The 16,504-nt window shown below is 35.6% G+C and overlaps 1 protein-coding gene across 1 annotated transcript in view; it reads left to right on the plus strand.

The window, feature by feature from the left end:
- Positions 1–12,530, plus strand: part of LOC144437758 (bolA-like protein 3) — a 19,292-nt gene extending 6,762 nt beyond the window's left edge. Inside the window, exon 4 of the mRNA XM_078126774.1 lies at positions 11,378–12,530. Within this exon, the coding sequence (XP_077982900.1) occupies positions 11,378–11,464 (87 nt within the window). The 3' untranslated portion in view covers positions 11,465–12,530. The remainder of the gene's footprint in view (positions 1–11,377) is intronic.
- The last annotated feature ends 3,974 nt before the right edge of the window (positions 12,531–16,504 follow it).

Raw genomic sequence — 16,504 nt, forward strand, 5'->3', positions numbered from 1 at the left:
TTGTTGATCACAACAAACTTAGTAACCATATTGTCAAGTTGTGAAGAAGTTTACACCCACTGAATTCTATGCTGTCAGGGGTTTGAGAGGGTCAAACAGATCATATGTAAATTGATTCAAATATTGTCAACAGGGCAGCCTAATTCTGTCAACAGAGCAGTCAACATTTGAACACAACAAGTGTCAGACTTTGGACAGGTTATGAGGGAACTATATTCAAATAATTGTTTGTATGTTTGTATGTTGTTATCTCAACCACACATTGCAGTGTTGTCAAGTCATGCATGATAAATGACTTCCTGGTTGACATCCTGGTTATATGCACATTGTAATCAATACCATATTCTTGCATAGAATACTTTTATCTCTCAAGAACAGCTGGTCTATTGCAGTTTTATTTTCATAGATTTTAGATAAACTGAACAGTACATAAATTTAGAAGTGCAAACATATTTTTGTTGCCACAAAGCTGAGAGTGAAAAAAGATCAATCCATAGTCAGGGTCTTTTACTTTGAGAATAAGTGACCTGGTTTTACCCCATGGTGTCCATAGAGCTACCTCTATGTTATTGCCAAAATTTTCTTTAAAAAAAGGAAAGCCAAAACTTAAAGTCGTAAACAATTTCTTAAACAATTATTTAATATTGGAACATAAGTTTGCACTCCAATGATATAAAACCTGACGACAGAGCATATTGGAATCCCATACCACCAATGGACTGATATAGAATATCTGGCAAGAATTTTGTTTCTTGAACGCTGCAGGTCACTGGTGTATGGAAACATGATACCTCAATGAGTAGGAGATATTCCATCTAATAGACCATTGGTGTGTGGAACTATTTTGGTCACATCCATTTCAAAACTAAATTGTTAATAAATAATAATAATAACAACTGAAATACCAATTGCATCAGTGATGTTAACTGGTTATTTTTATGCAATTTTTATCATTTTGCATGTAAATATAGTTCTTGACATTTATCTTCACAAAAGTTTTAATAACTTTTTTCCACTGTGGTCCTCTATAACAGCAAAGTCATTAATGATGATTGATAGTACTAAGTTTTATGTGTCATTTCTTTTGTTTTTGCTGGTCCTGTCAGATGTTTTCCTGGTCAGTTGGGCAAAGTTGCACTGTAGACATTGTTTCCCCCCTCCACTGTCTATGGTTTAACCTGCACATTGATACAGAGCACATTGGCTAAGTTCCATCCCATACTTGTCCTACTCTCTCAGATTGTCAGGTAAATGAGAAGTGCTAATTACAGAACAAGAAAAACAAAACATATCAAGTATAACCTTTGACACTGGTTTGACAGATTGATACAATCATTGACAAACAACTAGATGGCCACTAGAGGGCAGACTTGATCATGTAAGCCAAGCACTCAGGAAGGTTATTATCATACATTTGAGAGATGTGATTGTTTGAGTTGAGTGATAACACAGTACAACAGGATTAACCTCTCATTAACACTCTCCACTAGGTATATCTCATTAACAGTCTCCACTAGGTATATCTCATTAACAGTCTCCAGTAGCAGTAAAATCATTGACATTTATGGTATTGCCAATGTACAGGAATTGATGAAATTTGAGTTGCGTGACAGTGGTTTGGCAAGTTGAGTGAAATTGGTTTATGAGGAGCTATAGTGTAAACTGACTGTAGGAGATTTCACTGGGGATCATAACATTAGATGAAATCATAAAATGATGATACAGAGTAAGTTTTTAAAGAATAGGGGTATTGAACAAAACAAGTCATTGCCTTCCTGTGTTAGACAATAATGTGATACAACTGCTCATTTTGAATTAGTTCCAAACTCAAAGCGTAAATAAGATACCTAGAATAGTTTGGCTAAATCACTCGGCCTTTTTCAGCTGCTATTTTATTATCATATTTCATTGTCATATGACCAAATATGTCATATACTGGCATAGTTGGATGTAAAAGATTTTAGCATGCCAGTCATTTTGTACAGAGATTTTCCAGATGTTTAGGTTGAGCTCTGCTGTGTTAATGAATATGTTAGATTTCACATACTTGTAATACCCTGCTCCTGGTACCTATTGTGCCTGCAGATATGTGAATATGAATATGAATATTGATATGAATATGACTATATAGCTTCACCCTCCATTGTAATCTAGCCAAGACCAAATCCATCTTAAAGGTCTCATTTAGAGGCGAGTCTGGCCACCCTAGCTACCTTAATAGTCTCCTTCCCTCACACTAAAACACCTATGGATTGATGAGATTTGGAATGCATAGAGTGTTGTGTTGATACAGTGTCAGTAGGATAGAGACCTGGTTAAGAGAAAGCATTTTATAAAAGTTTGTAAATCATACCAACTGTTAATTCTGGGTCTAGCTGTTACTTTGACCACACCATTATAATGTTGTAAATTGTAAAATCAATTATTTTTCTAGAAACATTATGGCTATACACATAAGTATTGCAACAATTTCATATCTTAGTCACATGTCATATTCTTGATACAGAATGTAACCAAGAATGTTTTTGTCTATATTTTGGGAGTGTCTGTCTGTCTGTCTGTCTGTCTGTCTGTCTGTCTGTCTGTCTGTCTGTCTGTCTGTCTGTCTGTCTGTCTGTCTGTCTGTCTGTCTGTCCATCCATCCATCCAGCTATGTCTGTTTGTCCAGCCAGCCACCTATCACCATCAGCCATCTGTCCATCCATCAATCCATCCATCCATCCATCCATCCATCCATCCAGCCAGCCAGCCAGCCAGCCAGCCAGCCAGCCACCCAACCATCCATCCATCCACCCATCCATCCATCCACCAAGCCACTTTAAATTCATTCCATCCATCCATCAAACCAGCCGTGTACCTTCATCCATCAAACCAGCCGTGTACCTTCATCCATCAAACCAGCCGTGTACCTTCATCCATCAAACCAGCTGTGTACCTTCATCCATCGACTCACTGTCATCTGCACACAGTGCAAATCATATTGATACATTACCTAAGAACAAATACATACATGCACATGTCATCACATATCTCATGGTAAAGTTTACCAAATGTTGTCAATAGTGTTTTAAAGGCCAGTGTTTCAGTCCCAGGTTATGTCATTAGTGTTATCTTATCATTGGAGCAATAAAGATTAGAACTGATTGTCATTCTCCATCCAAACTTTGTCTTTTATTGAAACAAATATTTAGTTATCAATATCATCAACATGAACTTCCAAAGTTAGAATAGTTGTCAGATAGAGATGTAGAAAAAAGTTGGTCCTGAACCATACAATGATCCTATAAGGCCAAAAACAAAGAATCATTTCTGGTCAACGCACGCATCACTTAAATACCCCAAATCAGTCTTTATTTTGTGTGTGTTTGTTCAGCCCATGCAGTCTGCAGATCCATGGGGAAACACAAAAATAACCCTCCCTACTGCAGAGCCAATCATGAACAAGCAAATGGCATCTGCCCCCACATACACACTTGCTCTAAAGTACTAAATAAAATGAACAGTAACTGCCATAAATAGTAGATTGAGTGACAGGTTTGTTGAGAATTTAAAAAAAGGTGCATAATCACACCATTTCAGACAAACTGCCAGAAACAATTAAGTTTTTTTTCTTGACTTTATGTAATCCTTACTATTATTCAACTTTCAAGGTAAAACTCAATAAATAAGTGTAACAAACAATGCAGAGCATTGCAGGGTCGGCTTCTTTCCATTCAGGCCCTCATACATCAAATCGACAATCACGCAAAAGTCCACTTACAAATTCTGAAATACATTAGGACATAAAATACACACATTGTGACATTATATCTCCAGATAAATAAAGCATGGAGGTGTAAAAATAAAGTAACTGCTAGGCAGAAGAAATGTCTCTGTAATTGTATTTGAAGTGTTTAAAAGTTTTAGCCTGCGTTACATGTTCAGATAATGAAATCAGTATGCCTTTACTTATAAGGTAAAACAAATGCAATGACCTGGGGCTGAAACATAGCTCTTAGGTATAAAACCTTCCTGTTTATTGTGTAGAAAAGTTGTACAATAGTGTAAATCTAAAACAATACATGTTTACAAAATGTCCCTGGACTGATGATGTGCTAATAGCCAGAAGACTGACATAAAACAGATTTGCAAGAGTTGACAGGCAATACAGTTCATGATGTCTTGAAGTTTGACAAAGTATATACTACTTCAAAGGATCAAAGGACCCTTAGGCCATAGGGTCTATGTTCAAACCGTGATCAGTCTCAGACTACGAACAATGGTCACGAGGCTACAATGGAGGTTAATATTTGTTCCAGTGTCACGATCCTATTCATATGCAAATAGGGGATTTCCCCTTATTTTTACCTGTAGTTCCCCAGTAACCTGACAACAGCCGACAATATAGCTGTATAGATACATTCAGTACACTGTTTTAAACATACCCACAAGGTAATGTAAATACTGGCCATACATTATTAGACATTTTTGACTGCAAATTCCTAGAAATTACTTCAGATTATGTTTATGTGACCTGTGTGTTAGATCATAATAGATCCATGGTTAGATACTAGTATTCGTATCTGCCGCCATTTTGTTTGCAATGCATGCATAATGACGAATGCAACATCACCATACTATTCCTTTGTTGCTGTGAGTGATAACATTGACTGTGTAACATGTTGTCTTTATCTTAATATAGTAATGATACTGTATGTTGATTTATTAACTATTGTGTTCTTTATTTCTGCTGGTGCAAATGAATGATAAAGTGTATGGTACATATATGTACAGGTACACGCCATCCAAAAGGTATCTTGTTAAAGTACAACATTAATTTTCATAGTTGTCAAGAGTGTGATCTATAACATAGAATATAGACTATGTATTAACATAGACTTTCCCCATTTTGTGTTCCTTGTGTCTATAAATCTTTATACACTAGCTTTCATTCACCTGTCACTGTCATACTGGCAGAGGGAAAAAACCAGGGGGTTTAGGGTTAATTTCCATTGATATATGTGAAAGTTCCCCTATTGAAAGATATTTTTTGCATCAATTTGTTTATGAAATGTACAGAATGTCGATTACTCTGCATGCACTGGGGCTTTACCTAGTGGTAGTTTTAAGGGGAAAAACCTTGCACATTTCACTTACACATGGAATTTAGTTTATGCAGTGAGCACACATGAATTTGACCATGGAATTTAGTTTACGCAGTTACAATATAACAAAGAAGTTAAACATTTGATGGGAAGAGTTAAATGTGTGTGGGTCAGAGAAGTAGTGTGGCATGAATCCAATTAATTCATCCTGTAAAAATAATCTTGGATAATCCTCTGAAGTCCTTATATCTCCACAAAGCCATCTTGATCCAATGGATTTAGTGTTTCTCAATAAATCTACCAGGTCATAGAATTCTGTATATATCTAGAGGTCTCTCTGGTTTGTTGGTGCTAATTCTATGAAGCAACCTTCCTTTCAGCATTTCTATGGATTGTACAACTGAATTAGTCTCTTGTCTTAAACTCAGTCTTTAAGATAAGTTGTCTTGTTAAACAATACCACTGAGTGTGAATAATTTATTTGTCAGTCATCATTTTTAGCCATGTAAATTTTGCAAGTGTTATCTTTTTAACTGCTTATCTACATTTGTAGCCAGCACTAGGACAACAGTGTAGTGCTCTTTCAAAGAAATTATCATCGATAAATTACGATCAATTGTGTCTCAAACTAATAGCATTCTATTAGATTTAGAGTGAGAATTAAGAAACAGTAATTGATGCAGTGACAATCACCTTGAACTACAATGTATGACAGTATCAATTAACTTGGCACATAAGGTTTTTCCAGGAGAGTCTAGATATAACACTGCAGAGACAAAAAATTTGAGTAGACAGAAAAAAAAAATGTATATGTATTGGCTAACCAGAAGCTCTGTTAGGTACACAAAATGGCAAAATACTTGATTTTAAAGGCACAGTTCAGAATTGGATTAAAATTCAGGTGTGAAAAAAAAGTTGCGTGGTAGAGATTTAAAAAAAAGTTGGTCCACGGCAAAATATGATTCTAATAATAGATGACAGTTAAAAGTAATGTGAGAACCTAGGATTGAATCTTTGGCCTTTATGAGTTCTATAGCAATGTTGATCATCTATCTACAGATAGGCTTAGATAATGATGTATAACAGCATCGTCATGAACTTTAACCCTTAAACTATTACCAGTATGTACAAAAGTTGCATACCTTGAAATAGGCGTTCACTGATTTTAGCAGATATAGTTCAAATTCCAGTTATCACATGATTTGGGTAGGTAGACATTGTACTAAACATAGCAAATGTTCTCAATGGAGATTTGACACTACAACATCCAACAAAGTGCCCCCAACCAGATTTCATTTGTATAAAACCCAACAAGTGCTCTCTTTGTAATTTGATCAGTAGAAAGCCCAGCAGAATGCCCTCAACCGGATATACACCAGGGTCCTGTTCTGTTAATGACTACTTTAAAAAACCAACAGGTAATACATTTATGCAGACTTAGAACATATAAATAGGTGCCTGGATGTTGTGAAAACCACCCCTGGATAGCACTCAGACAAACAGTAATCAGACTTATTCATCTGGGGCATTCATCAACACATCCGGATGTAATAACAGTTCAAGTGACAAAAGAGAATCAGATTTCCTTGGTTGATTCTTTGAATAATGATGAATTTGAAAAACGTACCTGTTTTGTAAGATAGAAAAGAACTGTGGAGTACTTTGTTGATTTGAGTGCAGGTGATTAGTTTACGCTCTCTATGTAAACAGGAAATTTGACTTTAATTTGATCATTATTTTGTTGTTATGCAGAAGTAATTAATGCATGGAGATTTCATAACATATGTTAGTGGCTGGGTGGGTGGGGGGTGGAGGTGGGGGGGGGGTTAAATTGAAAATCAGAGCACCCTTTTCTCATACCACTTACAACATCAGGTTAAATATTGTGGGGAGTACTAGTATTATATTTGAAATCAAGTCACACATTTTCCTCTCTGTTGATTCACTTGTGACCAGCATACAATATATCACTTTAATACTTATTTACACAGACCAGCCAAACATCTGACTTTTCTCACGTTGTCAAGGGATTGTGGTACCTAGGGTCACTTCATGTTTGTTTAACTGACACATATACTATAATGTCACATTAGAATCAAATATTAAAATGGATGCTCCCTGTTACAATTAGGTAACTAAGTTTAAAGGCTTCATAAATGCAGAAGTATACCATCTTTGGGTGTGACTTTTTCTTTGGCAATGTTATTTTTGATTGTGTAACAGTGCAAGTATGTTTTATTTTTAACTCTTATGTAAATGACACGTAAACAAGGAAATCAAATGTGATGGACTGTAATGTTTAAAATTTTTGCAGTGCTAGGTAATTCTGTTCTGAAAGTTAATTTGATTTGTGTTGTATTTTATATTGTCATGGAAACACAAAAGACTTTGATTTTAATTAGAAGATATAATACTAGTCTTTTATGGTTTACTCAGCAACAAGCTAGATTGTTTTTTTTTCTGTTCTAGATTGTAGTTGGATCTTTGATGACAAGTCTAGAGACATAGCAATCCAAGTTGGTATGATATACCCAACTCCCATTTCAAACATGATTCCCCTACACTCACCCCCACCCATCCCCAGTTAAATGTATGGTAGCTCCCATTAATGCCTAATTTTGAGTCACTAACTTCATGTATTCTATACAGATGTGTTGTGCAATTTCCCTAGTTTGTCAATTTCTGTATATGTATGGCATACTGTGACAAATTCATTCTTTCTACATGGCAAATAAATGAATATGTATTAAGTGGTATTTCAAGATTATGGCATACTTTGGAAGAGAAGGAACAAGTTGAAACTCCTTACTGTTGAAACAAGCTGTAATACAATATACTTATCAGCACTACCTTTAGCTTCAATCCACCTCTCCCCTCCCCCTCCCCCCATTTGTCTGTATAATTATAGCATTTCTGGTCCTTGTTTAGATGTTTATATTCATTACACATTTAGTTAGCAGGGTCAGACTTCAGGTTAGTGAGTCCAGTATTTATAATGATGAATTCAAATCGGAAACAATGCAGGCTGACATTTTTATTTCTTCATGAAATATAAACTATGATTCGAAGAGAAAATTACCGTCCAATAAATCACAGATTAATAGTCATTCCGATTCAACCATTAACTCTTCTAATATGTCATTCACAGTACTGAGTTTAGAAGTGATGTCTTTGGGGAGGAATTTTTTGAAAATAGCCAATATGTATGTATTGATAACACCTATCTGACAGATCTCTGTGATACATCAGTGCAAGTGTGGCATACTTAGGGTATTTCACAGGTGCTGCAGTGTTCTCAGTGGCCATATTCTCATGAGCGTAGCAAAATTGCAACAGTAAACAATGCAAGCATGAGTGAAAATACCCCTGAGTACCTTTAATATGGCAAACATGTCAGGTGTCTATGCTTATGTTATCACCTCATCTGTCTGTCTGTCTGGCTGGCTGTCTGTCTGTCTGTCTGTCTGTCTGTCTGTCTGTCTGTCTGTTTGTTTGGCTTGCTGTCTGGCTAACTGTCTGCCTGTCTGGCTGTCTCTCTAGCTAACTGTCTATCTTTGTTTCTCTCCCCTATTTGTCTGCCTGTCTCACTGTGGTCTGTCACTTGTATGTATTTTTGTAACCTACAGTGGGTCAGAACAAGCAGAAAGTCTGTCAGATTGTGCAAAAATAGAGAGAACTTTGTATATCCATGGATTTATCCAAGATACCACCATAAGTGTACTAGTCTTAAGAAGAAGGAAGTTTACACAGGTGAAATATGCAGAACATTTTGAATTGTCTTTTAGCACAAAGTTCCTTCTTTTCCTCTTCAATGAGTCAATCTTTATTGACAACTACATGTATGTTGTTAGTCAGTCAATGACCTGTCATTGGGTATTGGCCAGTAAAAAGCTGGACCATAGCCAACAAGGAAATGAAGTATTGGGTTCAATACATGCCCTGGATATTTAAATGAGTACTCTTATTTATTATGCATATTAATGATGTAGGGTTCAGAATTTTGCACAGATATCTGTCTAAATGGTGTTATCCCATGAAGCTAGTTTTTGTACGCTTGTACTGATTGTAAGAAAATTTACATACAATTTCAGTCCTCTAGAATGCTTTCAAATTTCATGGAGACAACAGGAACGCACTGACTGTGGTGATATATAGTTCAATGGAAATCTATATGCATGTGAAGTTTGTAAAACCCATTGACTCTAGAAAATACATTGGAAACTGAAATTCACAATCATTTCAATATGTCTGACAGTACACTATTTTGGTGTCTATGGGTTTCTTGAAAACAAAAAGACTTAAACAGTGTCTGAAAATTGATAGGGTTAGGAGTATAGTAGTAAACTAGTATGTATCTTAAATATGCATATTATTAAAATGGCACAAACTTCAACTTTACATTGTATATGTTTTAGGCAGTCATAGTATTCTATTCACTGAAGTATATTTAACCATCACTTGAAATTGACTAAACATAAACCTATATATATATATTAAGATGTAACTTATAAATGATTCACTATTATGTTTGAAAAATGACAAGGAAACTCCTGCTGTACAATCAACTGTTCAATGAATGCCAGAACACAAATTGTAATGTCAGAAAACAGGAAGGCAAGCATCGACATTAACATTATACTAGAAATAAGTTAATCAAGGTTTTATGTATGTATTTTCACTTCAGTAAAAAGCTTGCAAACTCAGCTTGATGTGCCATGCCACGTTAAGATGCCCCTATGTAGACATTCCATTTATAAGAGACATCTTGAACACTCAAGATTATGTGAAAATTGCAAAAACATTTTAAAGAGCCTGATAGTCTATAACCATGTAAACAGTTTTTTTTTATTAAACAGGACAGGGACCATTACTTCTTAACAATCTCAGCATGAACTGTTTTAGGTTTCTTGTATTGCAGCTAAACAAAGACACCAACCATGATACATACGAGATCAATTTGACATTTTTTATTGTATTAATCTTTTTACAATGTAACACCTGTAGCCTGTTTACTGCACTGTCGAGATCAGCTGGTCATACCTCCTAGCCCTCCAGGTATGACAAACTAATGATATATCTCGACAGCGCAGTAAACAGACTGTGTAACATCAGTTTATCCTTATAAATTTGAATGTTGTCAAACAACCAGAGTGGCGTATTGTATAAAATTATATATTAGTAATAGTTTCTTGTCATGCTGAAATTTATTTATTTATTTATTTATTTATTTATTTATTTATTTATTTATTCAACACAAAACCAGCTATGGAAGCTGTTTTAAGGTTGCCATACAAAAATAGAATGAATATCAAAACCAATTGAATTAGCCACTAGTTTTACACCGAGTGGTTTTTAGTTAAGTAGATAGATCCCTTGTACGCAAATGACATAAACTTCAAAGCATACCAGTCAAGGGTGAACATACAATATGATGAAAGAGACAATTTATAATGACTATCTTTCATAAAAACGTCACTATTTGGTGGTTATATTATGATGTATGGTTATCTTTCAATCACCTGTTATCATTCACATCACCACATCAGTGGAATTTTTAATACTCATCACTAGGGTAAGGGTATAATAAAAATATCTCAAGTGGCAATTTGTCAATTTGTTGATCCAAGTGATGTCTTATCTATGTTATAAAATAAAAGTCTAAAGTAGTCATGTGGCAAAAGCTTGTCATGGCTGAAGTGTGTATGTTATATAACCTGTAGCAATATGTGAAGTTATAAGATAAGATAAGATATCACTTCATTACAACCATAAAATTGAAAATTCTATTTTTATATGTTTGTGCATCATCATGTAGGCAAATGTAGAAGTAGTGAGTGTATATTAGGTGTATACATGTATTAATGATTTGTGTGTGTGTGAGTCTGTCTGTCTGTCTGTCTGTCTGTCTGTCTGTCTGTCTGTCTGTCTGTCTGTCTGTCTGTCTGTCTGTCTGTGTCTGTCTGTCTGTCTGTCTATCTGTCTGTCTGTCTGTGTGTCTGTCTGTGTGTGCATGTGTTCTTGCATATGTGCATATTTGTGTATGTACATGTGTCTGTCTGTCTGTCTGGCTGTCTTTGTATGTATGTATGTATGTATGTATGTGTGTGTGTGTGTGTGTGTGTGTGTGTGTGTGTGTGTGTGTGTGTGTGTGTGTGTGTGTGTGTGTGTGCGTGATAGCTGGAATAAGAACAGCCACAGAAATAGTAAAATGTTTATCAGTAGATATTAAAAATCTGCAAAGTTTAAGAGTGGTAAACCAATTTTCACAAACTTTTTTTTTGTTCTCTTCACAGGCTCTCGCTGAGGAAGTAAAAGAGATGCATGGATTGAGAATACAAACTCTTACACCAGAAAAATCATCATCATCAACATCAACATGATACTGGTCCAACATACTCCCAACATTTACATTTTATACCATCAAATTGTAATTATACAAATGACATCATGAGAGATTAATAGACACTGACCTAAGGGGACCCATCAAGAGTACAGAAACTTGGAGCTTAGGGCTCTTAATCATTACTTTTATTTGGCAAAGGATTGATAATGTTGGCTGTAAAGCATGCTGAAAGGGAAATCAGATTTCTTAGTATTTTACCATCTTCAAAGAGTGTATTTTGATAGTTATTGTACAAGGTATGGCTCAGTCAACAAGAAACTGTTAAATCCACCAAGTAACTGTAGGGTGCCCAGATATACCTGTGAAGTGAATCGACATTGTGGGGTTTCAGTAATCACTAGTTTAGTAAAAGATAAGTCATCGACTTGTGCCCTAGTACACTGACACACATGTAATAAATCTATGCACACAGCCCTCAAGCTTGCCATAGGTGACGTTTCGTTGTAAAGCTACACATTATTTTGAATAAGAAGTGGCAGTACCAAGTAACTATGAAATCACCCATTTATCACCATATGTTTAATATTTTTGACTTGTTGAAAAGTTAATCAGTATACCTCAAGCTGAACTCATTTGTGAACAATACAATGTAGTTGGATTTCCTCTAGTGTGGTTATTATGTGCAGCTGTTAGACTTCAGTCAAAATATCACTGTGTACTTCACAGTATCTGATTGATGATTTTACGGTTTCTTGTTGACCATAGTAATACAAGCATCCAGGAAAGCTGTATTCTCTCTTACAGCAAGGCACATAAGTCTCTCCAGCTTGAGAGAATCAGGGCATACTATACCTGAAGTTAGCTAAAAAAATTCAAGTTGAACTCATCATTCTTCAATATGGAGAGACACCCATCCCCGCCCCTCATTTGGTCTAGTGTACCTTGCTGTCTCATGGTTGCTTTACCCTATTTTATGTTTTGTAAGATTTATAGGATAATGGGTTCACGGAGAAAGTATCTATCATATGAATAGATAGATTTTATGGCCTGAATTCCACAGTGTATGAGCAGTGTTAAAGTACTTCCTTATGTGAATTAAGACTTTCCTGTAAATAAATACAAGTCATACTTTCTACACTGTCACATTATTTGGTTGTGAGGACTATTTATAGCATGTTGAAGTGCCATCTGATGTAGTGTACACTAGTGGTTTCTTTTTGGCTGTTGTTTGTTCTTTTGTGAACACTCATTACATACATCTAACACAATACCATAGGTTATCCCGAGCCACACGAGAGCACTGAGTGAATTCACTCAACTAATGAAAATGTGCAATATGACGAAACATACGGGTACAGTACTTCAGAGCATTCTGTTTGAAAGAGCATGAGCACAGAGTGCAGACAACGATGTTATCGTTTTTGTTTGGTCGTTCTTTTTCTTTCAAGTTCAAAATGTTGAGTGTTATTTTGTAAGATGGATTATGGTTGGCTACTTGTAAGTACAAGATTGGGTTTAGGAAATCTTATAGTATTGTGTCAGATGTTTGTAACAAGCACTCAGAAAAGAACAAACGATAGTAAATGTAACAGCTCAAAGAAAGTAGTGAGTGTACACTACATCGGATTTTAATCAGAATGGTTGAAGTGATAATAGTAGCCATTACACTTTTATATAGGTCATGACACAAATAGCTTCACAGTACAGTTTAATTTGCATATTACTGCCCAAGTGTACTGACTATTCTTAATTTCTCTGCAACAAACAATGATTTGGCATTTCACTGAAAGATTTCTATGTAGAGGTTAAAGCTGACTTATAGCATGTGTATGGATTTTTCCATAATTATTATTCAGATATGCTATGCTATTATCTCATTAGGACATGCTCTGCATAGCAATGAGATCATTTACATATAGTTTAGTCTTTGGCCATGGTATGGGATGGGGGTACCATACTAACAAACATAAACTGTCTCTGTTAGTCAGGAAATAGTCAGGTGTGAAGAATAATAAATTAATATGTATTATGAATATATTATTATTACTATTATAAAGTACCAACCCATGCCTGACTATTCCCAGATTAATAGTGACATTTATGTTACACGATTTTTGACCACTTGTATTCCATTGCAGCATAAATTATTTCAGAAAAAGTACATTGTTGAAAGCTATTTATTTGCATTATTATGAGATCAAAATGGAGCCAATATATGGCAGTTATGCACAACCTAAAGTCAACTATCATTTAGACATGCAAAATGAGATGGGAGGATGCCCTTTGAGACAACCCAAAATAACTCCTTTGATAGATGTGTAAACATAAGGTATATACTTCATACTAAGATTGGAAGAATACCTCTGAGATATACCTAGAAAATGCAGCTTTCACAATTATCCATATACCACTCACTGTAATGAGTTTAGGATTCCTAGCAATCAAAATGGCAGTCAATCTTACCATTTGTTTTTTCAGGGGCCTGAGTATACAAGATGAGTCGTTGGTTAGACTTTCAAAAAGTAATGAAATGAGAAGGATTTCTTTTTTTTAGCTCCGCTGTCAGCGAAAGCTGAAAGCGTAGCTTTAGGTATAGGTGGGTATTGAGGTATAGAGAGTAGAGTGAATCATAGGTGTCCGTCAAACTTTTATATTTTTACTATCTACTCCGGAAGTGACAGTCGGAATTCTTCGATATTTGGTGTGCATGTTCCCTGGGGGGAGGCTATTCAGATTTGTTCATGCCAAGTTGATCTGTGCCATTTTCAATTTTTTATGATTTTTTTTCATAAAATGTCATTTTCATCAACTCCTTGAAAACCTCTCATTAGATTGCTTTGATATCTGGCGTGTTGATGCGCAGGGGGTAGCTTACTCAGATTTGTTAATTTCAAGTCAGCACATCCTCATTTTTATTTTTTATGATTTTTTTTTTGTAATTTGAAAAAAAAATGAATATGTTAATGAGCATAATGACCGACGCCATATTGGAAATCAGTCGACGAGACTTTAAGTAAACTGCCACTTTTCAAAAGACACTATTGACGTCAAACAAGCAATGTTATATGTGCTATAGTCATAATTCTACGCATTGGGCGCCCAAATGACAAGCGTTTGTTCGAAACAGGGTTGTAAACTTCAAATCAGTCCGCAACATCCTCATTTGCATACTCTATCCTGATTCGACCAGAAGCTGAAGGTGACCTCATTTGACCGAGCGATTTTCCACAGCAAGTATCTTGAGTATCAACACAGGACGTTCTTGGTACTCACTAAAATCACACTTCAGACCCACTATAAAAGTGTGATGTTTTCAGATAACATGTAACTTGTGGTTAATTCTATATTGTCGTGCAATTTGGAATGACAGTGAACCAGAATTCAGACAACTTGCGTAAGGAAGGGCATGCCAGACATGCGGTTGAAGTTATGGCAGACAGTTCACATGTAAAGTTAAACGACATGAACGTGTCTTGCCTTTCCAAAATGCAAATATTTGGCAAGTAAAAATAATTAAAATAATTACAACTTTAATTTGGCTTCAGACTTTGCATTATGTTTTGCGTATCTTTCCCCGTTTTACATGTAAATCCGAAAAGGTTCTCTCTCATCATGTCATCAGTGTCAGTGATCATACCGCGCGGGGCTGCTTTGAGTACGAGCGAAGTGAGGCATGTTGAGGTATTTTGTTGAGAATTATAAATATTGCGAAATGTCAAGTACAAGGTTTAAATACAATGGAATGATGAAAAAAATGGCAGAGTCTGCTGACAGGCGCCGGTCACAAGAAACACTGTGAATTAAAATATCAGACGATGTATGTATTAATCGCCGACAATCCACCCGTATGCACGAGGGACTAACCCGGAAGCAAGTCGTTGTCAGCCATACGTTACAGTGGTAACATCGTCCGAGAAATCGCTGCGTTCAGAGTGTCATTATTCACAGAATTGTTGTTTTCGAGTGAAAACCCGTCTTGAATTGTATAACTCTAACAAATGAAGACATGTCAAGTTATATTTTGAAAGTTGTATCGCTAGTTTGAGACGATTTTCTCACGTACTATAGTACTATCGAGGCTTACTTGGAAGTGTAGTAGGACCTTACTCCAGTTCATCGGGAAGTTTAGCCAGTCCGATAATTCTTTCTGGTTTAGTTTACAACACTTTTGATCAATCACGCAGATTTTGATGTTGTGATGAAAAGAAATAAAAAAAAAGATCATTTCAACCATTTCGTTGTGTTTTCTTTGTGAAAGGTAACCGAACATGAACGAGTGTTACCACTGTAACGTATGGCTGAGAATGACTCTCTTCCGGGTACTTGAGATTGTCGCCGTACGGAAACTAAGATGGCGATTAATACATTTCTTCCCTATATATATCTACCACAACTAGTACAAGTTGAATGTTGTTGACTTTGTAAATTTGTTAGAAAATTGAAATTCAAATTGCCTCAAAATTATTTTACATCCCTAGTTTATTTCATTCATCATTAAAATTTTCCAGGGTTACAGCTGTAAGACACTGGAATTATTTATAGCCAACCTCAAAATCCTCTTTTTTTCTTTTTCTTGCGTGCATTTCCCAGTCATTTTTTTCTGAGATTTTGTGCAATTTTTCATAACAGTAGATTTTTGTTATAAAATGGTGACTATGGTATAAAAGTACAATACATTACCAACTTCTGTGTAAAATGTGTTTTATAGTGAGACATCATATGAAACCACTAACCACTTTATTGCATCGCTAAAACAAAACTGCATAGTGAAGACCTGAACCACTTCTACATGTCACCAAAATAAAAAATTAAATTAAAAAAACAAACAGCGGAGCTATTCTGACCGATAGGTCGCTTGTTATAGCTTCCATACTCTTTGATTGATGCATTTGTACTGGTATAACATTAATGATAGGATGGGAAAGATTCAGGTTTTAGGAATCTCTGTGTAGCCACAACAACACCATGACTAAACTCTTTTGGAGAAGTCCCCACTGTTGATGACTTACTGTATGACAGTAAGTTATGCCCAGAAGCAGACTGTAGTGGCTTAAATATTGGATGTACATGTGTTGAT

The sequence above is a fragment of the Glandiceps talaboti genome, chromosome 7 (assembly GCF_964340395.1).
Source record: "Glandiceps talaboti chromosome 7, keGlaTala1.1, whole genome shotgun sequence".
Classification (NCBI taxonomy): Eukaryota; Metazoa; Hemichordata; class Enteropneusta; family Spengelidae; genus Glandiceps; species Glandiceps talaboti.